Genomic DNA, 26,231 nt, shown 5'->3' on the forward strand with positions numbered 1-26,231 from the left:
TGTTTCGATTAATTTTTTTGATTCAGCAGCTACTACAGGGAGAGTTAACAGTGACGTGTGCCCTACAGATGTGAGAGATATCATTGTCCAAAAATATATCTTCACAACTGATCAACCTAAGATGTTTGAATTTGAAGGGGCACTTTAAGAAACCAATGCAATAGCAGCCAAAATATCCCAGAGTATCGGTCTCAAAAAAAGAATGTGGAGTCAAACTTCAAAATGTCAGTATGTAAGTGAAATTTGATATAAATTTAGTCTCCAGCTGCACCTGCTTACACAGGCCTGATTACATCTGCAGTAACCATGACCACTACACTGTCCCCTATATGTCAAATCTGTTAAACTGCCAGTGAAAGCAACATAATCAGGGAAAGATTTTTTCTGAACTACTAATGCTTGTGCAAACAACACTAAAAGCATTCCTTCTTGTAGACCAGCTGCAGCCAGAGACTTTTGCACTCTTTGCTGTAGTTAAGTTGAGTTACTTCTATACTCTGTAGCTGTTTTCATGAATATACCCATGGCATAGCTATAGCTCTTCGTAATCATGGCTGTGGGTGTAGCTGTGGTGTTTATAAAATGTATATGCAACACTAACTACTACATGGCAGGATTGTGCAGGTTAAGTGAGATGACACTGGTGTATGGGCTGAGCTTTCTGGTTAAGGTATTCAAGAATGTCTGTGGGGTATTGAATGGGCTATAGAGTGTAACCAGCCAGTCACAATGTACGTTTCTCTCCAGATGGTTTATGCCCTTTTTCACTTTGTGCAAAAAAACCTGAGTGAAACAAAATACTGAAGTATTGCAAAAAAAAATGTCAAGCTTGATAAGATGGTGCATCGATAAAAGGTCCAAGTGTCATGGTAACAGATTCAGAAAATAAATCATAACACCAGGCACAAGAGTACTACAGCCTACCACAGGGTCTCTTTTGTGTTTTGAAGGGGAGGCTGAGGTGAGGGGTATTCAGCTGCAACATGCAACTTCACCACTAGATGTCACAAAATTCTATAAACTGAACCTTTGATAAAAACATAGAAAGAAGAAACAGTGTGATCTGTCACCCAGCTCTGATCATTTTAAAAACATTATGGCTTTTGTCCATAGTGACACACACAGACGTCTTTGCCAGATTATGACATTTTGGCTGCTTTGACTTCCTTCAAAGGCTGTTTGTATCGGAACAGAGGTTCAGAGTTTATATTTAAACTTGTCTTAATATAAGCTTTATTGAGCTTAGTACTGTGATTAAGGTTAAAAACCAATTACCAAGACAGATTGTGCACTTCCTGCTGCTCTGAAGTTAACAGTTTACGAAATATGGTCGTGTGTGTGCGTGCTTGCGTACATGCATGTGTGTGAGATTACCCGCTGGATGAGGTGCTGGCCAGAGATCGTCTGACACTAACAGGCTGGTTGACAGACTGGTTGAGGTCATAGGCCAGATGACCCTGGAGCTCCCCCACAGAAAAACTAGGTCCGACTCCTGTGACGACTGGAGCTGCACACACAGGGAGAAAACACAAGGTTAAGGGCACACTGAAAACTGTACTCAAGCCATTAAAAACAAGACATGACTAAATTTGCAGGAATTTTTGGTTTCATTTATTATTATTATTATTATTATTATTATTATTATTACTATTATTCTTGTTGTTGTTGTTACTATTTCTATTATTAAGATTCCTGTGTGTTCTACCCAAACCTAGCAAACATGCAAAGCTCAGCTAAGATCACACTTTATTTGACCTTTATTTGTCACATTTAAAAAGTCTTTATTAGTTATAAAGCTTTACTTTAACAACTGTTAGACTTAATGAACATTTCAATTGACAATACATTTGTTTGAGGGGTATAAAATGTTTTTGTTTGTTTTTTTTAACCCTAGGTTTTTGGATTTCAGACTCAACCTCTGATGCAAAAATCAGGTCTGCTGCATCGTCTGATGAAAAGGGGCTTACTTCTTGACACCTGGACCAGCTCAGTGACACTGAAAACTCCTGATGTCACAAAACTCTCCTGGAACTCTGGACCATCTGCAGAAACACAACAGCAGTAAGACACTTGTGTGCGTGCGATAGTCTAGAGGAGTGACAGCTGGTTCATGTTAATGCATGAACATAGATTCTCAGATAGATTCTGACATATAGGGGGTTCCTGCTTTTAGCTGAGCTTGAATACGGCATATTTTCCCGGTGGGAAGCAATGAGGATTCTTTTTAGTCAGTTTGTGTGTTTTGATGGTTTAGTTTCACTGTTTGTTTTGTTATTTCTTTATATCCATTCTTCCAGCATTAGTTTTTTTTGCAGTGAGAAACACGATATCGTGCCAAGGATCTCTCAGAAGAGGCGTTTAGCACATTATGCACAATACAATGCATTGGGACAAAATGTCTTCATATGTTGACGTAAATTGGTCCTTAGAGGAAACCAGTACAGTGCTAATGATAGCATGTGGTACTCATCAGTGATGTCCGGTGTCAGCCTTACTGTTTGTCTTATCACTAGAGCTTCTTGTGCAGAAGATACAAAACTGACAGGCAGATAATGATAAGAAGGACAGGTCATAAATTGTACTAATTTGTGGACGTGTTACCTGGCTTGTTAACAATGTGTCTTCTCTTTCAGATGTTTTAAACGTTAAATTTGATGATTTACAAATTACAAACATTTTTTAACAAAGTGCTTCATCTTACATGATCAGGTTACACAGACTTAAAATAAAAAGATGTATGAATGTTCCTTCTTTACAGTACCCATGGTGGTGGTTCGGCTGTCCTCCTGATCAGAGCCCACTCCTGTGCGACTGGGACTGCTGCTCTGCTCTGCCTCTGGAGAGAGAGAGACAAACAGACCGACAGACAAATCAGGACAATTTTAACAAAATACAATCATTACCAAAATCCAGTCAGTTCATCTCTGAGCCCATGTGAATGTTTGTGCCAGATATGACATTTCCATAATGCATTGTGGATGTATCATTTTGTCACAAGGCAAAAAAAGGAGAGTTGTAAGGTCAACTGTGCAAACCAAATGAATGGAAATTTCACACAATGAAGATACATAAATCTTAAATGTAAGTAAATTTCCTAATATTTCTAGTCAAGGATCGCACCCCCAAAAAATCACTTTTTGGAAAATATAATTATGAATGAATAAACAACATGTCATGTCAAACTGCAAAAGATTCTGATTGCATGCATCTGAACAGATGTTGCTCATTCAATAACCTGTGCTTGCATATACTGTGTTTCATCTGTATAAAGCTACCAGCATTATTTATTATATATTTTTGAATCAAAACATTGTGTGCTTTTGACGGTTTGTTTTTAATGTTTTGTTCCCATTGTTCTTTTATTTATATTCTATATTATCAGAATTTTCCAATAATTTAATTTAACAAAAAAAGCTACTGCTATACAGGTTAAACTGATGTTGTAAATCATTATATTTAATTAACCAGAAGTGTAGAGGCACACCATTGTCTGCAGGTCAAAAACAGCAGACAATGGTTAAGGAGAGGCAACAGAAACAGAGGAGAGGCAGACAGTGGCAGCTTAGGAATGAAAAATACAAAGTTGGTGAATGAATCATTGACAGTGTCTGTTCTTCATATCCTCCAGATTCTGTCCATGCACACATCTGATGCAGGGAGAGGGCACAGCATTTTAATAGAACATTTTCCTGGCAGAGCGGGTTCTTTCTTTTTTTTTACTTGTCATGCAGGTGTAGCCTGTCACATTGGTTTAACAGGTCATGAGTAGGTTGACTCACTGGTGTCTTGAATGGATTACGATGTTGGATTGGTTGCGTTCCTTAAACAATGTCTGCTGTAAGTCTATTGAGAATATGTGAACTAAATGAAAAGCATGTCTCCACGACTGCATAATGGGTGTGTCGCAGTGTTTTTACATGTGGTCTCCTACAGTTATCCAGAGTGAGAGTTTGTCAGTTTGTCACTGAGAACAGACTGACCGACAAAACATTACCAGGCAGCATTACAATAAGGTGTCACATCACTATTATTTTCATAGTGTTTCTTTAAAATTGCTAATGTGCATTTCTCAAAACTTGCATTTCTCATTTTGCAGAACTATTCACACAGTCAGGAGATCAGCAGCTGTGTGGAGAGTCAGATAGCTTTTCACTGCTTTGAAACTAAATCTATTCAATGAACACATCCTTCAAAAGTTTTAACTCTTTTCTCAGTCTCAAAAACAACAGTGACCACTAAAAATATGTAAAGTTACAATTAATTCTGCACAAACATTTACTTTAAAACTATAACACACAATTATTTCAAATGACACACAATTAGATTTCTTACATCCTGCTAGATCTTAGACTCAGTCCAAACCTTTAGATGGCTGGTATAGTCAACGAGAGAAATTGGGGATGTGGTTGGAAAGTTACCTTTCCAAATAACATACTCATGATGTCATCACACTGTTTGCATTCCGCATTGTGTGGTTGGTTTGAGTCACTCAGACATTACAAAGACTTTGTACCGTGGAGCTGGCAGTGTTAAGTTGGTTTAATTCAGCTGATTTGAACATTTGCATTCATACGTACAGATTCTCTAGGTCATTTCTAGAAAAGTTCAGGGTTTCATTGCATGTGTGAAAGCAGCTTTTAACTCAACACACAGCCTCCATTTGGGCAACAAAGTGCAGCTCCCTCTTGGACACATTAAATGGTGGAATATCTCCATATCCTGTCCTGAAGACTGGACTGGAGCAACAATGTAAAAGGATTCTCCTCAGGAGTACTGAAAGAGGACATGAGGTGCAATATTAATGAGAACCAAATGCAAGATAGCAAATGCAAATGAAGGGCTGACTAGCACCATTGTGTTTCTTTACTGTAAATGTAGCTACTCTTGAAAAGTAGTGTATGTGCAGTACACTGAATATAAATATGAAAATGGTTTTTTACTGCATAAAGTTTTTCATCTTATGCACTTTTAATTATTCTACACAAATGGGGACGTTATGATTGATTTGATGTTGTAATTGGATCTTAGAGTTAAGAGTTTATGCCAAATAAATATACTGTATAGAGTTATACTGCCTGTTTGTGTTTTTAGGTCAGTCTGAGTGACAGAGATTTGTTGTTGGGAGACAAATGCGAGTCCCTTTGGAGTTGACCCTGAAATGTGTTTTGTTTGCACATGTACCTTATGGATGCAAGATTACAGTGTTTTTTGATTGCAAGCATGAATTGGTCAAAACTAAAGTCACATTGTCAAAACCTCACACACTTTTGGAGAAACACACAAAAACTGTGAATCATTTTTCATTGCTGCATGCAATTACCACATTTTCCAAATCTAACTCCCCAAAGCTCTTTCCTCACATTCAAAACAGAATGATGGATAATTCAGTGCATTTCTGCTGTGACCACATCACAATACACTCAAATCTTTGCAGAACATTTTAAACACAGCTGATTTCAATTTCAGCAGAAAGCTTACCCAGGTGTCCTGTTTTTATTATTATCATTAGAAGGGGGCAGGAAGACAGGTCGGTGTGGAAAAAGAGTGACAGGGAGAGAGAGGATGTGGTGGTAGTTATTGACCACGTGGTAAACCATGGTTTCTCTTTGAGAGAAAGATGCATACAAATCTGCAATGTTCAACAGTTAAGCATTAAGAGTACAAATTTCAAGGTTGCACGTCTCAATTAATTGATTATAACTGACATACATGTCAGTTTAATACAGTAAGTATACTTTTATGTGTACTGACATTTTGAAAGATATTGATTATTTTTGTTTTAAGGTTGTCTCCCACAGGAGGAAGAGGCAGAATAAGGTGCTCAGGAAACAGTCATTGTTGACACAACTAAGGACTGAGTGCTGGCCGACATTATCCCTTTTTAAGTGAATACAGTCTGCTGAACAAAAATGCCAGACTCCTCGAAAAAGATCAAATAAAATATCCTTTAAGAAAAAAGATTCAGATGACACTGTGAACATACGTGATATATCAGTGTGTTCAGTTAGGATGTTTGTTCAACAACCAAATGAGGTGCATACACAGCCTATGCATAATTCACAGTACTGTAAAACTATTGACTTATTCAAAAGTAACAGAGGTGAAAGCACAGACAAACTGCTAATACACTCATCTCTGTGGATGAAGTTAGTTCAACCTAGCAAACTCATCTGAGGGGAAGAAACACAACAATGACTGCATTTTAAGATGGATGACAAGACAACTCACAAAACTGATGCCAAAACACCTTGTGAATCCTGCCTGTCAGTTTGTCCTATAAGCTCTTGGCAATTCTCCCAAACAACCATGACTCAACTGCCAACCATTGGCTGCAGGAATAAAACCCTGGATCTTCTCTCCAGTCTTTACTAAATCATTCAGTCCAGTCCACACACCCTTTGTGTAGCTGTTACCTGCCACTTTAAGCTTTAAACCTCTTAAACCTTCTTAAACCTCCTTGAGCCTGTGTTCTGCACTTTTGAGTCCAGTCATTCAAAAGCCCTTAACAAAAAGTGGATGCTCCAGGTCAGAGAGGAGCTAACATCACAGTGTGGACAGCACTGTTCAACGAACAGTTTGAAAAAGTACAGAGAACAGATATGAAGAAATGTGGACACAAAACCACCCACAAGTTTGCCTATACCAAGATTCCATCACAACGAAAACAAAGATATTTATTTATATTACAGCATGTGTCACAGAAATAAAAATACTCCAATATGTGTTAGGCTTTTTTTCCAAGTGTCCAAAAATATCCACCTCTGTCAAAATGATAGGTCCAGACAGGGATCCTGAAGGAGACACCTGAATGAAACACCACACTGTCCTATACCATAAGAAAATCTTCTGGATTCTATCTCACCTGCCTACTTTCTTCACCTCTCACAAGTCTTTAGTTGAGGTCATAGAGAAATGAAAATAGGCATTCAGTCCCAGTTAAGAGTTTATTTCATTTTGGATTTGGATGCAGCAAAGGGTTACAGACTAAATCAACAGTAAGGGTTCTGTTCTTGTTCTACTGGTTTCCAACACTGAAACAGCACACAGACATAAATTAAGTATGCAAGTGTTCAAGTGTTAACATGTATGACTATGCTTGCAGAACTGATGGTTCAGTGATGTTAAATATCTTCTGGGCAGTATTCAAGAAGACTTCAGTTGTTTCAGCTTTTTTTTTTTAGCTGAAATAATCTTTAACCTTAAAAAACTAAAATGTAGAGAATTATCCAGCACAGACATCAAAAGGGAATATTAAAGTAGTTGTCACAAATCAGGCTGACTAATGGTATGACACTTCAAGCATAATATTTTCATAAAGCAAAATGTAATAACTTCCAGTGAAAAATAGCAATCCTTCAGTCACTCACACAATCCAAAATGTCTCCAATGTATTTTCAATTTAGCATAGTCTAACTTTATTTAAATGCTGACAATTAACCTGAGTATCTGCATTTCCAGCAGAAAATGCATGTGATTGCTGCATTTGTTGCCTTCTTGATGAGCAGATGGTCCCACAGTCTTAATATTTCACCTTTTTGCATCATTGATGCAGGAATGGAGCTCATATCACCCTGGTCACAATAGAGGCAAATGTATGGTAAATAACATTCAAAATAGTTTTGTAACTGGCAACACTGTAACAATATTACAACTACCTTTACTATGTAAATATTTAGTTCTGTAGCATTTACAGTCTTATATTGGGGATTTTATGCATTTCTCATTAAAAAATAATAAATTAAAAACATTGAAAACATAATATGACTGTCATGCTTTACATTTTAAAAGTGGAGCCATATTTGTTTCAGTTTTTACTAAAGTGCCCCCTAGTGGCCAAATTGTGTACATTTAGCAGGTTCAAATTATTTGACGACAACAAAAGTTTGTTATGTGGATAAACAACACATGTACATGTATGTACATGTCAAATTTAAACATGTGACAAATGGTCAGAGTTGTTGAAGCTTGGTGATGTAGGATAACAGTCAGCAGTATGTCTATTAAAATATTTCAATTGGCAGGAAAAAAAACTAATATTTGTTTACTCATCTCACGCCACATAGTGGCTCTAATGGTAGCATTTTTAAGGTACTTGATGGACTGATGAGGTTTCAGTCTTGTAGCATTTATGGCATTTGAAATATCCTTCAGGTTTCATCATGCTTGAAAAACATTGAATATCAGCACCAAAGGTAATAGCACCTGAGATGTTGCAGTTAGAAACAGTATGACGTTGAGGAAGTAGTATCATATCCTTTGCAAGCACTCTAAGAGGGTGTGTTGCTGAATTACAACAGTCTCTGCAACCACAATATTAAAACCGCAGTTCTGACTCTGTGAGTCACAGCTCGCCCTCCATGGATCCTGCTGTGAAACCTCTTCTGTTCCCCAGACTGGCTGTCCATCAAGTTTATTCTGCAGAGTAGTTGATATTTTATTAACTGCTGTGGAGACCTGGTGTCACTGGTGTCATTCATCACTGCCGTTGGACGTGTACCATTCCACGTTCCACCAACTGCCGCCTCATTGTGTTAGTGAATGAGCCTCCTACAGCTCCTGCCATCACAATATATAAACCAGATGTGAACATTGTGTTTTCTTCCAGTGGTTTTTGGACTCCACTCTAAGTTGCATTAAATATATTTATACAAATGGTTTCAACCGACCAATGAGAAAGAAGAACTCAGTTCAGAAGATCTCAGATAACCATTGTCTCACTAACAGCAGCTCTGAATATGAATATGATTAAAAAACCTCCTTTTGAAATTCTTCAACTACCACTTGCTAGAACTAAATGTAGTTTCCAAGAAATCATAATGCATTCTCTTTCTAAATGTGATATAAGTAATCATGGCTCTAAGTGACCTTCTGACCAATTGTCAAGCCTCATTGTTGGGAAACAAATTCCAGACAGTTCCTTTTTTATGTTGGTTCACGAGAAGGTAAATCATACTTAGGGCAATTCAGTGGGATTTGGTGTCTATGCTCCCAAACAGATTGCAATGTTTTTATAAGGGTTTTTCATTGACCCTCGTATTGAAATTCAGAAAGGTCCAGCTATATTTGGATATATCTCTATAAAGAAAAGTTCCTCCAGCAAAGATCATAATGCAAACATCAGGTCTAAGTAAAGTTATGATCACGATTATGCAATGTATGTTGAAATATTACATGTATCAATTTCTATGTTGTCAACAACTGACAAATCAGTTTTCACAGTGAACTGGAAGGATCATAAAGAGTAATAATAATTTTAAAAAATAAAAAATAAAATTCACAACTTTTTAGAAATGTGTATTTTATTATACAGTGCTTAGTTCTAGAAAACATTTAAATACATTTATAAATTATTTTTGTAAATAATTTCAGTTAAGTAATTTTCCAACAATTTCAACACTTCCTAACAAGTGAACAGGTTTAGCTGCTCTTTCTTTTCTTTTTATATCCCACCCCCACTTGTCTTGTTCACTGAGAACAGAGAAGAGAGCTCTGGCGTGTTACTGCCAGGATTTAAAATCTACTTTGAAATGGTGTACTCTTGGTTCACATTGCCACATCAAACTCTTGCCACTGTATGAGAACATACGAGACATACTGGTTTTTGAACTGCCTGTCTGAAGAATGAACATAAGAGTCTGGTTTGTCTTTATTAAAAACTCTGTTTTCTGTCTGGGTCTGTCTATTGACTCTGCTCAGAATCTTCATCAGAATTCACAGATTTAATTGGCTGAGTTGGCTCACATGAGATGATTTATCAACATTTGCATTGATCTGTGAGTTAGAAAAGCTGCAGCGGTTAAAGTGGCAATGCTCTATCAAAATTTGCCTCTGAAGTGTTAGGACAAATTTTTGGTCCAGAAAAAAATCTAAAAAAATAAAAATAAACACATCAGATAGGCATATTTATATATCCTCTGGACTGCCACAAACTTGTGCTGCCTCCCCAATTCGCCTCACCCTGGGTAACTTTTTTTCCATCGACTTCAGCACATATTTAACATTGCTAATCTGGTTTACTTTTAATTTACGAATTTGATCAGTAAAATTCTACAAATTATACTATACATTTCTTCTCCAGAAATAATGAATCTGTTACAAAATGATCATTGAATAAACTTTTTTCTTGCACCACCTTCAGGCTAAAATATGGAATAATCTAATATGCAGATGGCTGTAACTCAAGATACCTGTCAAGTAACCTTGACTTCAACTGTGGCTGTATGGATTATGTTTACCGGTAATGTCTTATCCAAACCAGCTCCACACATGTAGGGTAGTGGTCAGATGATGAGTGCAGAGAGCACTGTGGCACTGATTGATTAATGATGGTTAATTACGTTCTCAGGCCGTGAGAAAGAAAGTCAAACAGAATAATTGAGTAGTGATGAAACAGTTGTTCAGTCAAACTCTGAAGCAGTCTGAACAACTCTTACACTGGCCCTCTCTGCCACTGCAGTTCTCCAACTAGTTCTTTGAAATCTCTTATAAGGTTTCTCTCTGCTAAATTTCCAGTCTCTGTTCACCCTCTTTTTTCTTAAACCAAATTTCAAGTCAGGTGCTCTTCTGCCTTTCCTCTTGGTTTTGCTCTCAGTTACCTGTCATGTAGAGTTGAGTATCTATCCTCAAATGCCCTTCATTCTATAATTCTATAATCTCATGTCTTTTATTCTAATGTTTTTAAGCCATGCAGTGAATTTTTAATTTTAGGGGGAAGCCACTTTGATTCTTATATACTTTATTTCCCATATTTTCTATTTCCTATGTTACTTTTTTTCCTTCAGGGAATAAAAATACCAGTATTACTTTGGGGTTTAAAAAGGGTAATGATGAGTCTCTATGTGGGCAAATCGATCATGAATGTAAGAGATAGAAATTATACTAGATAATGTTGTGATCAGTGAAATATAAATGTCCTGGCATCTTAACATTGTAATAAGTTTTTGGGTAATTTAATGTATCACCTTGCTGATGTCAAAACGTAAGGTAGATTCATTCATCATAATAAGGTTATCAACTCTGTATTTTTTGCCTTTTAAGGCATTGTTGACTTTTGGGAACATAGTGAGTAACTATATATCAGAGCTTCCAACCCCTTGTCAAGGTCTTCTCAAAGCTGCATGCCTCCAGTGTCATCACAGGTCCTCAGGTCAAAACCTAGCCTTCATGCTCAGTCCAGCACCTCAATGATGAGCATAAAAACTTTACAAAGTTTTTCTTACATCCCTCTGTTCATGTGAAGACTGGCTCTAACCATCACTGACAACATGTGTGGTGAGGACCCTTTTGCAGAGCACAAGAACTTATCATTCAGGTGGGAGATAGATAGAGGGGCTAAGAGAGACAAGGAGTGGAGCATGAAAACTCTCTTTACTCATCTGTCTGTAGACCAGGACTCAAATTAGAGTTTAAAAGACTTTGAGCTTGTAAATAATTAAAACATGTATAGCTGTAAATTGCCCTCTCTTCAACCAAGCAATAAATCTGCAGGAGAAATTTGTACTGCACAAAAAGAGAGTGTGTGATAAAATCTCAGAACCAAAACTATGCTTGGTGAGATAAAACGAATACGCTGTAAAAAAGAGGTGTTTTGTCATCATCTGTGTACAGACACAGAGCAGAAAATTGAAAAACTCATGACAGCGTGGACTCCACTGTGATCTAGAGGGTTTAGTTGTAATTGATGATGTTGGAGAAAAATAATGGTAAACATTCAATGTGTTACTGGCAGGAAGTAACAACAAAATGGATACGGAAAATAAAAGCAAAACACAGAGGACTGAAACGTTGAAATATAAATAATATTGTGAACTAGGTTCAATGGGCTTATTGTTCACTGTAACTCTTGACTGAAGATTGATATCAGTTCTGGAGCGTATCACAAAAGTATAACAGCTTCGGTGACTATTCGGACACACCCATAATGTCTGTTAGCAACCACATATCTTTAACAGATCCACTGTCTCTCAGTACATATAAACACGTGCACATTTTATATTTACCTGTGAATTTATTTTCTACTCAAATTATTTTTGACCCTAATTTGATTCAATGCAACACTACTAAATTCGTAAAATAGATTTTTCGAGCCCCTAAAACAAACAAGTGTGTTACTATGAAAAACTAAAATGTTTGTCTTAAACAGAATTTTAAAACTATAACGTCTTAGAGTGCCTGTAGGTTGATATGGCTGAACTTTCAAAACATACAGACAGTGTATGAAGTCAAAGTCAAACCTTTCCATAAAACCATTTACTACCTTAAAATCAAGAACCCCAAACCTACTGATTGCCCAGCGCACAAAACATCTATGTCAATAGCAGATAAAAACCACTACATTTAAAAAATCACAAACCAAATATATATATTATATAAGAATATTTCACTTTTTGTACATGTTTTGCATGTCTTTACTCAATAGGTTTTCATATCAATGCATGTTTGCACCAATACCAATTTACTTATCATTAACTCCATTTGAAGTACATGCATTGATCACACTGTGTTGTCTCACGGATGTGACACAGTTTGTACTAGTTTCTCTTATTGGAAAGACAGTCAAATGTGCTGCTTCCTCAGTTAGCCTGGTTAGAAAATCAGATCTAGGTCTGTCATCACTGTTACTCTGGTCAGAGAAGCAGTACAGCTAAAAATAAAATGAGAGCCCACATTAGCATTCACAGAACTGACACACACACACTTTTTGACTCATTCATTCGAAAGAAATGTCGATGTTTTAAGGCACTGCTGACACCATGCTACTGTCACTCAATTATAATTGAAAATGTGGTTTATCTTATGTTATCAAAGATTTATTCCATACATACCATTACATACTCTCCTGCAAATATGTGACCACTTTTTTGCAAAATTTGCTAAATCTTTTCGTGACACCAACAGAAAAATAAAGAATTTTACAGCTTTCTTGCCTGTTTCTCTTGTTTGCAGGCCTACACACCTACATCAGGATGAGTCTGTGTGTGTGTGTGTGGGTGTGTGTGTTTATTAATTCTCTAGGTTGCATAATGGCAACATTAGAATCCATCACTTTAAATCTATGGGTTTTTTTACATTGAAGTGTGTGCAGGTACATACCTCTCTCTTGGACATAGTAAGCGAGGTAAAGGTCAAGCTCTTTGACAGAGACAGAGATGTGTCGAGGCTGGACACAGAGGATTGGATTGGAGCACTGGCCACCCTTCACAAGCCGCTCTCCATCTGTGCTTTCCAATGGGATTCCTTTAAACAGGATCACCATTACAAGGTCCAACCTCCACACCTTGAAAAAGACAAACATATTGACTGAATACAATTCTTTCCAAGGGTAGTGCAACAATATACCATGTGGAAATACTGCATGATGATTCCTTTTGTGTGCAAAAAATAATTAATTGAATATTTTGAAGTTGTTTTCCGATAGTTTCCATTCAACAAGTAAATGATAAAATTCTGTGAATATAATAGGATGAAATGAGAGCTTAACCCTCACCTTGGCATCTTGTGAACTGTTTAAGCCCAGAGTTGATGTTGTCAGTGTAAAGTACCTCAACTAATTTGACTGACTTTTGATCATTTTCTTCTCTACTGTGGTTCAATGTGTTGAACAGTGCCGACAATAATCCTGTAGCTTGGGCACTTTAACAAAATTCCTTTGTGATGGGGAATCGGGATGAACGTTGTCTTGAGGTACAATTTAAAATAAAAACCTAAAACTCAACTTCATAAAAACCTTGCCCTAATATCTCATGATAATATAAAATTACTGAGTTGGTCCAACCAAAAGTGCAGAATTAGTTTACAAAAAATAATATTTAACTAAATGCACATATACTGGCAACTATGAAAATTACAAAATAATCATAATAATATAGTATGTGATGCTGTATATAAATATTAATCTGATCAGATGATACTGTGGCCTGATATTTATGAAACCTGATGTCTGTGCTTTATAAGAAAACCATTTACATGATGCCTGAGCTGCATAACAACATGTGATAGAAACTGAGGAGCGACTGGTCATTTTGCATGTTGCAGCTGAACACCCCTCACCTCACCCTCTCCTTCCAAACATGAAAAAGAACCTGTGGTAGCTTCAGTTGTCATAAAAACTCAAAAGGTGTTTAGTTTGTCCAGTCTGGAGTAATGTAAAAAAGATGGCGGCCTCCGTAGAGAGGGTCCCCTCTATGTAAATATAAAGTATTTAAATATAAAGGGTCTTTTCTAGGGTAAAGAGAACTACAATTCATATAATTTAGATGAAACAAACTAGTGAAAACATCTTGAGGATTATTCTACATTAATTTTCTGCCAATAGATCCCTTTCACCTAAATCTTACACACTGGACCTTTAAATGTCCAAACAGGCGTTAATCACCATCAATAAATGGTTAAAGTTCGCTGCTTTCTGGCTGCCACACTGGTACTTCAGCTTTGTACAGAAGTGATTTTTATGCACACACACACACACAGAAGTAAGCATGCACACCCAAACACAGAGCAATAACTAGGAAAACTTTGTTTCTTGGTAAAAGGTCTCTGACTATAGAAGAATGGACAATGAAGTGTGAAGTTTTAATCATCGGTTTGAGAACTCCAGAACATGACAGTTTGAACAAGTTGTGGTTTCTTATCTCCACTGTCTCCAAATGCCTGTTAACTGTGGGAACTCTTGGCTGTCTCTCTATAATACTGTAACATCTCCACTCCACTCTGTAAAGTGCCTTGAGATAATGTACCGTATGTTGTGATTTGAACTGAACTGAATGTGAGTGACACTGAAAATACATTTAATTAAAATGAAAATAACCTATATGACAAGTGTAGCTCTGCCGATATATTGCTCCTATTAGTTTGATGTTAATTCATTATTTTTTTAAATAATATGAAAATGTACTCCTAATACAGACTGTTGTCCTGCCCAAAATAAAATAAAATAATGCATCACAACATTGTTGAGCCTAATTGACATTTGCCTGTAGACCATCCGCTCTTTCATTATCATTATCATTTACTTATCCTGGCTTGCCGATGCATGCTTTTGGGGTTTAAAAGTCTGAAGCATGAGTTGACCCCACTGCAACTGAATAAATTCACAATAAACAAACATGTACCATTAAACAGAATTGTGTTTACCTTGTCAGCTTGTCGAAGACAATCTATGCGTCTCATTTTGCCTTTCTGGTCAGGGTTTGACAGAACACAACACGCAGCTTTCTTCCCAGTGACTGACAGGACAAAGTCTTCTCTGCATTCAGGTCTGATGTCCTTTCTTAGCTTGGCCAAAAGACGACTGGCCCACTTCTGCTTCACCTAGGAACACAATGACATTGTAAAAAGAGTTGTGTCAATTAATGTATTGAGTAATGTATATATAATATGTAACAGCATATTTAAAATAGTTTTCAGACCAGTTAGGGTAAGTATCATCTAAATGTTCTTAAATTCTAACGCTATTATAAACTGTGGTTTGGCTCCAAATAAAATGTCTACAGTTTGTTATACTAACATCATTTAATTTTAGCAACTTGATTTTTACGACAAAATAATTGTCTCTACTATCCACCACTCAACTTATCCATCTCACCTCTGCTTTCTCTCCCAGCAGTTCATCTTTTACAGCTCTCTCTTCTTCTTTTGTCATCCTTTTCTCATGCTTTTTGAAGTACTTCCTTTTCCTGGCCTGGAGGTTGAACCATGTGTAGGCGAAGGCACGGACCTGGGGCAGCAGAGCCTCAATGAACGGATGGAACTCATCCTATGTGACAGATGAACAGATACACCTAAATATAAACACATATTGTACATGTGGCACACACACACAATGATCAGTGACCAAACCAACTTGAAATACACAATAAGTAATTTCTTGTAAAATCAAATCAATAACAAAAGAGTGAGCGTTTGGTAACATCATGAAGTAGCTGGAGGCATAAGAGTTGTTTTCAGCCTCTCCCTCTCCGATCAGTGTTCATGGTTCAGGAGGTTTTTACCTGGAGCCCCTAGCCCAAAGCAAACAGACCCTCTGATTAAAATTGATGAAAACACACAATAAAACACACTTCACATTAAAAGTCTGTTTCTCTGAAGCTGTTTGGTGGACACAGGGTATCTTAGTGGGACTGCTAGTCTAGCTGTCACTAATGTTCGCTCAGCTTGTTTCTCTGATAACTTATCTGATATCCAGACGTCCAAAGACTAAAATCCTTCATCTGGTTAAAATAGGGCTGAAAAGACAAATGATAAAAATGTGGCTTGAAACTGGATAAAAGCCTGATTTTGATTCTCCTTTTAAGTTCAATGTACTGAAGCTCAGAGCCTGAAGAACAAAAGAAATAATGATTATCAATTACTGACTAAATTTTAATGCACTTTACAATTGCTCTCGTTCACCCATTCTTACACACAATCACTCACACACAACACTTGCACCTGACCATCAGGAGCAGTTGTGAGTTCATTTTCTTGCCCAGGGGCATTTCCACATGTGGACAGGAAGAGTGTGTTCAGACCCTGTGATAGTGGAGTAACCATTAACAATTAAGGTCAGAGCTGCAAGTAATCTCAGATATCTGTTGTGTTTTTTTCTGACAGAGGATAAAGTGGACACTACTATAGAAAAGTCACAGTTAAGAGAGACTTATTTAATTAAATCTATGACAGTGTACTTTTAGGAAGCAAATTAACTATCTGCAAAATGTGAAAATAAATCTAATAATTTATCAGGTCACAGCTGAAAACTGCTAACTGCTGTTAGCTGGTCAGGGGATAACCTCAACTACATTTTAACTGGACTGGGTTTATTTAAACGAATCAATTCTCATTTATTCAGGTACTCTTCTGTCCCAGTTATAATTCTCACTCAATTACATATACTAGTCATTCCCAAAGTGTGGGCCGCAGCCCCCTGGTGAGCCATGAAGCCACTGCAGGTGGGCCGTGAGAGGTAATTGAAAAATACATAAATAAAAAGGTCTCCGATTTGTAAGTTAGCATTAAACCACAAAATATTTATGATTTATTTAAAAAAAGTAATTATTACAGGTAAAGAAACAAAGCAATGACATTTAAATTCCACGTTATTCTTATTTTATCTGACCTATATAGCAGGTGTCATTGTATTTGCTCGGCACATTAACACCTGAACGCATTGCGCATCATTACCTGGGAATCATAGCTGAGGGAAAACTTTGTTATGTGTTTTTTAAACGCATCAAGTACATTTGGTTATGCTGCAAATAGGTTTTTCTTCTTCCTGATATCATTGATCAGATAATTGAAATGTAACGTGTAAGTGCTGTGTTGTACAAACAGCAAGAATATATGTTTAACAATCCACTTTTTGCACTTTTTGTTTATCTATGCCCACGTTCATATACAGTTATTCTTGCTATGAAATAAATAATATGCATGGAAATAGTTGATTCTAGTCTTGTTTGTGGATCATATACTTTTGATTCAAAGTGTGGGTGGGCCGAACACATTTTTTAGTTTTCAAATTCTTAAGTTTGGGAATGGCTGACATATACAAAAGATCACATGACCTTATTCACACATACACTCACAGTAAATATGGTAGGGTAGCATGGTGGTGCAGTGGTTAAAACTGGGGTCTTGCAGTGCGGAAATTGCCTAATTTTCTCACAGTCCCCTGACATGAATTTTAGGTTAGTTGAAGTGAATGTGTATATCTTCTAGTGAGTTTTTTGTGCCTTGCTTTGCTGCCTACCTATCACTTGCTTTTTCTTTACCACAGAACCAGCTGGTCAGCGTCATCCTTTTTTTTTCAACCTCATCTGCTCCAGGCTCAGCATACCAGCTCCACTCTGATCACCAACAGCCTGCCTTCCTTCTGGTCTCCACTACCTGCCCCACCCCACTCTAGTTCCAACCAAATGAGCAATAAACATTTTTACAACCATCTATCTACTGTGTTTGTGTTCTTCACTTTGGGTCCGCCAGAAAAGGTTATTATATTGGGGGGCAAAAATGGAGAAGTGGTCTCAGACTTTTTGACCACATAATTAATATTTACTGAGGTCTATGATTTCCAGTTAACAAGAATGGTTTTCTTGGCAATGTTTAGAGAATCAAGCAAGCTTTGGTTGTATAGTTTTGGAAGTGAATTTGTAAAATGTCGACAGAGTGGAGCTGGGATTCTACAGCCAATGTCAGAAGAAGGTGTTCCTGTTACAAACTCCCAAAAGGCCTAAAGGCCTAACTAAAAGACCAGGGGTGTGTCTTGATGACCACTCAAAGCGCTTTACAGTAAGGTTTTTTTGCCATTCACTCATTCACACAGTGCATCTGTGGGCAGCACTATCTGAGTTTGCTATGTCCACAATTTACCATCTTCTAATGGCCACAAAGTAAATCTACCCCTTCACCAAATCTGAATCCAGTGGAGCATCTTTGAGACTTGGTAGAACAGAAGATTATACTGTGGTTCGGGGGAATTATGTCAATGAGTCATCTCACAACATTGGGCAGCTGTGGCTCAGAAGATAGTGTGGGCCGTCCACTCAACAATTGATCAGCTGTTGGTTGAAGTCTCCCCTGTGACAAAATATCCTCGGACAAAAAGAAACTAAACCACAAATTGCCCAACTACAGTGATAGAGAAAGTGCTATGAATGTGTACTGTAAAAAATGTATTATGAAACCTTTGAATGGTGATCAAGACTAGAAAAGCTCTATATAAATACAGACCATTTACCACTGACGTGTATAGAAAGACAAACATCATGTGGACATGTTTGCATTAAACACCTAAGATCCTTATGCTGAGATATTAAAGAACAAGTCTAAGTATACACCTAGTTTATGTTTGGACAATGTATGGTCATTCCTCAATGTGCCAAATTGAGGATGTAGCTAAAGCTATTGTGGACCACACCAATCAACATATTCACACAATTATTGCAGAGTATTTGCTTTCTGCCTCATAAAATGGCATGGGTAATCTTTATGCCAGATCAGAACCAGGTCTGGCAAAAGCATTATTTAGGTGTACATTTTAGTACAAAGAAGGCCCAACCAATCATGACACACAGGTTACAATAGAGTTAGTGGCCTGGAGGGTGAAGTGGAGAGTGGTCCAGTTTGAAAGGACAGTTAACCTAATAAATAGCACACACTGTGGCTTTTTGCCAGGCTTTGGCAGTCTCACAGTGATCATTCATGGACAGACTTGCCATATTGGGGTTTAAATACAGCATTATTATTGTAGGTGGATGTGTGAGAGACACAGGATTGTATGTCCTTATATGCACTAATCATCCCATTATGTAACAGTATATGTTTTATGCAAAACTGCCTACAGCATCATCTTGAAAAGAGAGAAGGGTGAGAAAAGACTTATTTCTTTCAATTAATAAATACACTCCTGTTTTGACAGGACTCATGTAGGAACTACACAAACTTCTTTAATGCCAACATTGTTGTTTTTATGAATGGCTATTCACTGTCATAGTGCTTAAGGCATGTCCATAACAGCAACTAGTGCCTCCCTCATAGGTTGGCCAAAACCACTGTAGTTTGGCCACAAGCAAATAATGTACCTTGAAGTCTGACAAGATAGATTATTGCGTGCTAGAATTCCAGGTACCTCACAAGGTTTAAGGTTAATTATTCATACTATTAAATAAAGACAAACTAACAACACTAATGACCCACAGTACCTGAAACTTGATCTGAAATTCATGATATTTTACAGCAAAAATAACTTGCACATATTTGACTGTACAAAGTTGTGTCAGTACAAGAGTAAAATTAGCCATTAGAATATATATCAATCAGTGAGCCATCTATCCAAAGTTGCTTTACAATGCATCAATCTTATGACTTACAGCAAAGCATACCACATATTATGCTACAACAAACAAGCTATAAACATAGCGTTAGACTGAGCTGCTACACCTTACCAAAAGTAAGGTCATTGTTCATGATCCACTTAAAATCTGTCACTGAACTGTAGTGCACACCTTTCATTGTTAAAGGTCCTGTGTGTACAATCCAGGGATAATTATTCATAGAAATTGGAAATTGTGTCTCCTAATAATAATAATTATGGCTGAAAATAAGAATCACTATGTGCATTGGGAACAGGTCCTCTTCCACAGAGTCTGCCATTATGTTGCTCTGCCATGTTTCTACAGCAGCCCAGTATGGACAAACACTGCCTCCAGAGAGGACCCCCACATGTTTATACTTGCAAACATTTCAACATTCCTATGCATCCTTGTTACTTAAATAAACTTAAATAAGAATGATGTGAAGTTCCAAATGAGGATGCTGAGGATACATTACACATACACAAGTGTATTTGGATGAGTTGTCTACTTGTGCATAATGTTTTATAAAGTTCTTGGTCTTTCATGATAATGCTGAAGACAGCAAATTCAATAGCAGTGGTTTCCTGTTTAGTTCCCCCTGATAGCAGAGTACACTAACTGACTCAAGACTTTGCAGGAGTTCAATGATTCACTGAACTTCAGATAAAAACAAATGATGATGTCACATAGTAACACTTGAAAATCTGCACAAAAGAAGGAAATAAACTGGTTTTAAAAGCCATGTTTCCTCAATCATTGTCTAAACCAAAGAAAAATGTTATTTATATCTGTGCATTTCAGTGTCTCTACTGTGTTTTGAGTCAAGTTTCTGTCCTCTCCGCATCAGCATGTGAATGCCAGCAGTTGCATTTTTTCTGCAAGCTAACCATTTTTAGTCAACTTGTCATCAGCATTAGTGTAAAAATCTAAATGTGCTTTGTTTCTGTAGCACAAAGTGATGGAAAGAGGCCCTGGATTGACATACATTACACAATATTCATTCATTTTAATTATTCCTTTTTAAAATCTTACAATTTTCACTCCCGTGTGCATGGAGCTAAAAGTAGCTCACAAGTCAGAAGATTCATTCTCTCCTCCATGCTGCCCATTTTGTTTGTCGAAAGACATCTGGACTCAGTTTATCATCGCTTAAAAATAATAGCAAAACTGATGCTGGACACTCACAACACAGACCCACTTCAGCTGGTGACAATGGCAGCTCACTAGAGGGCAGAAACACACTGCTAATATTTTTTCACTCTTTCTCAGCAACTTATCAGTATAGATGAGGTGTAAAACTTCAGCCTGTATAGTAAGAACCTTCTGTCTGACCGTTTACAGAGGCCATCGTTCTAGTGGAGCTGAGTGATGCTGGGGAATAAATCACTAATGTTAAACCAATATTTCCTGTTGCCCCTCCTTCACATTAAAAGTACTCCACTGTCAAAACACTGGGTGGCAATTACACAAAAACACATCATACTTTGGGCGCTTTAGTAGGTGTAACAATTTTAATGATTTTAATGACTGGGAGAATAAATACTGTATAATAGTTTGATGGAAAACAAATTCAGCACAGGTATCCCAGTCATATGAAAAGTCATTTTCTACTTTATACCTTGCATGCTTCAATCTGTCCTTCATTAAAATGTCTTTTCTGGTAATTACACTGCCTGGAGTGAATTAGTTTTGTTCCACATCAGCAAAACCCAGCCGCATTATGTGTTGATCTCCCCTCAGACTATACAGCAGCAAAGTGAGCTGAATGCAGAGTGGCATTGGGAGGGCTAGAAGAGTGCGCTGTTAAAAAGTGACCCTAGTGAAGCAGAGGCCATTTAAAAATGGTCCCACATAGTGCTGTCACAATAGCAGATTTTCACAATGAGATTATCCTTCATGATAATGTTATTTTCAAGATATTTGTACATAAAATTTAAAACAAAATGTAATCAGTCAAATTGTATCTTTAACTGTGTTTACGGTGTGTTTCATGCCTTTTTTTTTGGCTTATGGTTTAAAAATAATAAATAATGATCATTAAAACAGTTAAAATCATAATAGTAAACCTACCCTGTTGAAGTAAATGTCTAGATGACATTTAAAGCACTTGACAGTACAGTTTTCATTCACATTCACACATTCATTCATACAGTGCATCAATGGGCAGCACTTTTTCTATGAGAACGGCAATTCAAGGTTCAGTATCTTGCCCAAGGGCACTTCAGCATGCGGATGGGGTCAAATCTACCTCATCAACAACAGCCGCCCAGAATCAAAGAGCTACCACGTCACAGCAAAAAGTAACAGAGGGAATGTCACCATTTAAAATATCAATTTTTTTAAAACAAGAGGTTTAAAACAGAAGAACTGAAGAAAATCAACATCTGCTAGTATCTGAAATGTGCCTCTTCAGCATGGGACCATAACAGAACCTTAACTACATCTGTTTGCGTATGGCTATTTGAAATCATATTTGAATAACAATATCTAGGTCACTTTATGCAAGAACTAAAATCATGAATGTTGTCAAAATAAACATCCACACTTAAACGTATGGCAATATTTACAACCTGACAAACTTTTATGAAAAACCCTTTCGATTCTTTTGATCAGTGGATCCTTACCGGAATATAAATAATCGAGGAATGGACAGACAAGCAAACTGTAAGACTGCTTCCCAGGTACGAAGTCACCATTGTTTTGCTTTCTTCACAAAATCTGAGTGAATTATAGGTTTTGGACAACTTTTGTTTTCTGTAAAATGTACTGAATGGTTGATTTGTGGAGAATCTAATCAAGCTATAGTGTAGCAACAATAAACCACACATAAAAATGAACAACTCCAAACAGAAGTGGCCAAACTACAGCCAAAGGTACATGGTCATTGGCCATATCCACAAGAGGAAGGTTACATGTTCATGTGACTCATTACTTCCGAGTTGCCATGATGAACAGTGTAAACAACAGATCACACAGGCAGTTATGTGTTCAGGTTATTCAAATAAATATGATTTAGTGTGTACAATATTAGAACAAAATTAACAAAAATAATAAAGAACATAAAACAGGACCCCTCTACAATCTGGGTCATACAGATAAGCTAATATCACAGGACTGGTTTTAGTTGATATTGTACTTGAGCAATCTCCATTTCATCATATTACCAAAACCAACTCACATCATTTACATAGATCTGGAGATCTGTTGTTAGAGGCAGCCGTATTAATGATAGCATAGACCAAGATTTTTATCCTCTGACCTCCAAATTAAAGGTGCCAGAGACTTGTTACCCCATTATCCCTGTAGTTGGCTGTAGAATACAAAAAACATTTGACCTAGTTTGCAAAAACAAATTCCCAACTTGCACATGTCTCAATGTTTCCTGTAGTCCTGTACATTGTCCTGCTGCAACAGTCACAGTCAGAATAACCTTAGGGGTCATGTAGGGACAAAGAAAATCTGACAACTACTATTTTGTATCTTTTGTAAAAAATTATGGATAAAATATGCTTTTATTATTACTGTTAAATTTTATTTCATTTCTGGAAATCATCTTGAGAGCCCACCGAACCCTACGCCTGGTTTGGGAACAACTGGTAGTAATGAAAGATGTGGCTGTGGCAACAGTTCTAGTAATAAACTTTGTAGCAAAAATATTTATTAGTTAAAGCAGTGCTAAATATGTCTTCCACCGTAGCATAACTTAAACAGAACAAAGAGTAGTAGTAGCAGAACTAGTGACAGTAGCACAAGATGTAGTAATAACAACAGTAATAACAGAGGCTGGCAGGATAGGTTTTGAAATAGTAGGGCTAAAAGCAGAATTTTACAAGGAGAGGTAGCAGTGCCAGCAGCACTTAAGCTATCATATCATCAGCAGTGTGTTGAATTGCAGTAATATTTTACAGATTAAGTTCTGGGGAAACCAGAATATTTGAATGTGGTGCCATTATTTTGCATGATACTGGTCAACTTTAAGAATAAATGCTGAGGGTAATGCACATGAACAGCTTTACATTAGAATAATGGCAGTGGCAATCAAAAACCAGCACCAGCTGAAAAGCGATCCTCACTCTGTACTCCACCTCGTCTCATATCTCACTTAAAGGTCCAGTGTGTAAGATTTAGGTGAAAGGGATCTAGTGAGAGAAATTTAATGTAGAATAATCCTCATGATGTTCTCACCAGTTCTTTTCATCTATATTGTATGCATTGTAGTTTTCTTTACCCCAGAAAAGGCCCTTTATATTCAAATACTTTATATTTACATCGAGGGGGCCTATGTTTTTACGAAGGCCACCATGTTTTTTACATTAGTCCAGACTGGACAAACTAAACACAAACTTATGACAACTGAAGTCTACCACAGGTTATTTTTCATGTTTGGAAGGAGAGGGTGAGGTGAGGGGTGTTCAGCTGCAACATGCAACTTCAACACTAGATATCACTAAATTCTACACACTGTACCTTTAAGAGCTGTCTCACTTCCTTTAATCTACACCCAATGGATTTAGATCTGCATATGGGCACAAATAGTTGTGTTTGTTCAAACTTTCGCTAGTGTTAAGAGACTAAATCTTAACAATCACATGTTCTGTGCACACATACACACAGCATAGCCTACTGTCAGGAGACAAGCTGGCTAACATACTGCAGAAAGAATAAATCTAACACAGGTTCTTTCAAACAGTTAATTGCACACATGTTAATTCAAATCCCAGTTCAACAGGCCTGGTGCAGTTGGTGTAACTCAGCTCTCCACCCCTTGTCTACCTGCTCCACATTTTCATCCATGATTCATATTACTGCCGGCCCCGCTCTGCACAATGGCAGCAGCATGAGCTCATACTTATTGTAGATGATAAGATAAGACATAGGTCGTTAAAATGTTTTCTTGCACTATCGAATCAACACAGTGTCATTGATAATTAGTTAACAGGGCTATATGATGGCTTCCTTTCCCTACAGGCAGGACTCTTCCCTGACGGAGCGAATGTAACAACAGAAGCACAGACTGAGCAGTTTTACCTGAGAGAGGGACAGAGGAGAAAACATCATTTTGATGAGGCGGAGCAGCGTCAGACCAGGCTCTGTGTTAACATAAACATCCCTGGGCTGAACACCTTCATTTCCATCGCGTCGTCATTTCTTTTTATTAGTGCGGATTTCTGCATGCTCTTCCCCCGCTCGTTCACTTCAGCAGTGCTACCTCCGGGTTAGAGAAAACGCTGCATTTCCTGGGCTGTAACTGAGTTTTTTTAAGAATCCAGAGAGGAGCGGGCTCTGGTCGCCTCGGATGACTCCGCCGCGTTAACTCCAGAAATGATGACACGCCAGAAAAGTTGAGGCCCCGTAAAAATGCCTCGCGGGGAGAAAAACAGAGGGAAAGTTCCGAATAATCATTCTTCGGAGAATATGGCCGGAGGTGTAACGGAGCACGGGGGCTGTCTCATTTAGAGAGGGACGGTGATGAGGGGGCGAAGAATAAAAGAGAAAAGTGAAATGACGTTATGAATTCAGCCCATCCCAGGCGGAGGGCTTAAAGCCGCAGCAGCTGCTGCTCTGTGCTCCCTCTGCACAGCGGCCTCACAACACACTCTACAGGTCAGCTCAGGACCAGCTCCCAGCCAGCACACTGCTGTCAGCACACACTGACCGGCCTCTGCTGCTACTCACACTGTTCACACAGCAACCTTCAACCTGCAAGTACACAGTACACATACAACATGCACACAATACACACAGTACACTTATAACATCCATACAGTGCACATACAACATGCACACAATACACACAGTACACTTATAACATCCATACAGTGCACACAGTACACATACAACATGCACACAATACACACAGTACACTTATAACATCCATACAGTACACACAGTACACATACAAAATGCATAGGGTGCACACAGTACACTTACATGCATACAGTACACACAGTACACATACAAAATGCATACGGTGCACACAGTACACTTATAACATCCATACAGTACACACAGTACACATACAACATGCATACAGTACACACAGTACACACACAACATGCATACAGTACACACAGTACACATACAACATGCATACAGTGCACACAGTACACATACAACATGCATACGGTGCATTGTATGTACACATAATGTACATACAATATACACAACAAATACAGCTCACACAATATCCATGCAGTATACATACATTATACCTACTGTAAACACAGTATGCATACACACACAGTACACACAGGTCATACACACAGTACATACAGTAAGCTATACAGTATTTATAGTACTACCCATACAGAGGTCACTTTGCTCAAATGTATGTTTCTAGTATTTCCATCATATGCTACATTTCACAATTGGTTAGTTATTTTTACATGTAAAAATCTCACC

General features: G+C 37.6%; 1 protein-coding gene across 9 annotated transcripts in view; it reads right to left on the minus strand.

The window, feature by feature from the left end:
* Positions 1-26,231, minus strand: part of nfic (nuclear factor I/C) — a 59,310-nt gene that overhangs the window by 16,316 nt on the left and 16,763 nt on the right. For 6 of the 9 annotated variants that reach the window (XM_069522591.1, XM_069522594.1, XM_069522595.1 and 3 more), the window contains exons 2-7: positions 15,584-15,754; positions 15,133-15,309; positions 13,093-13,276; positions 2,762-2,836; positions 1,968-2,042; positions 1,375-1,507 (exon numbers count right to left, since the gene is read on the minus strand). In XM_069522591.1, the coding sequence (XP_069378692.1) occupies positions 1,375-1,507; positions 1,968-2,042; positions 2,762-2,836; positions 13,093-13,276; positions 15,133-15,309; positions 15,584-15,754 (815 nt within the window). Of the gene's footprint in view, positions 1-1,374; positions 1,508-1,967; positions 2,043-2,761; positions 2,837-13,092; positions 13,277-15,132; positions 15,310-15,583; positions 15,755-24,857; positions 25,419-26,231 lie in introns of those variants that run through there. The other 3 variants (XM_069522592.1, XM_069522593.1, XM_069522590.1) reach the window with 3 other exon arrangements.

This window comes from Paralichthys olivaceus, chromosome 3 (genome assembly GCF_024713975.1).
Source record: "Paralichthys olivaceus isolate ysfri-2021 chromosome 3, ASM2471397v2, whole genome shotgun sequence".
NCBI lineage: Eukaryota > Metazoa > Chordata > Actinopteri > Pleuronectiformes > Paralichthyidae > Paralichthys > Paralichthys olivaceus.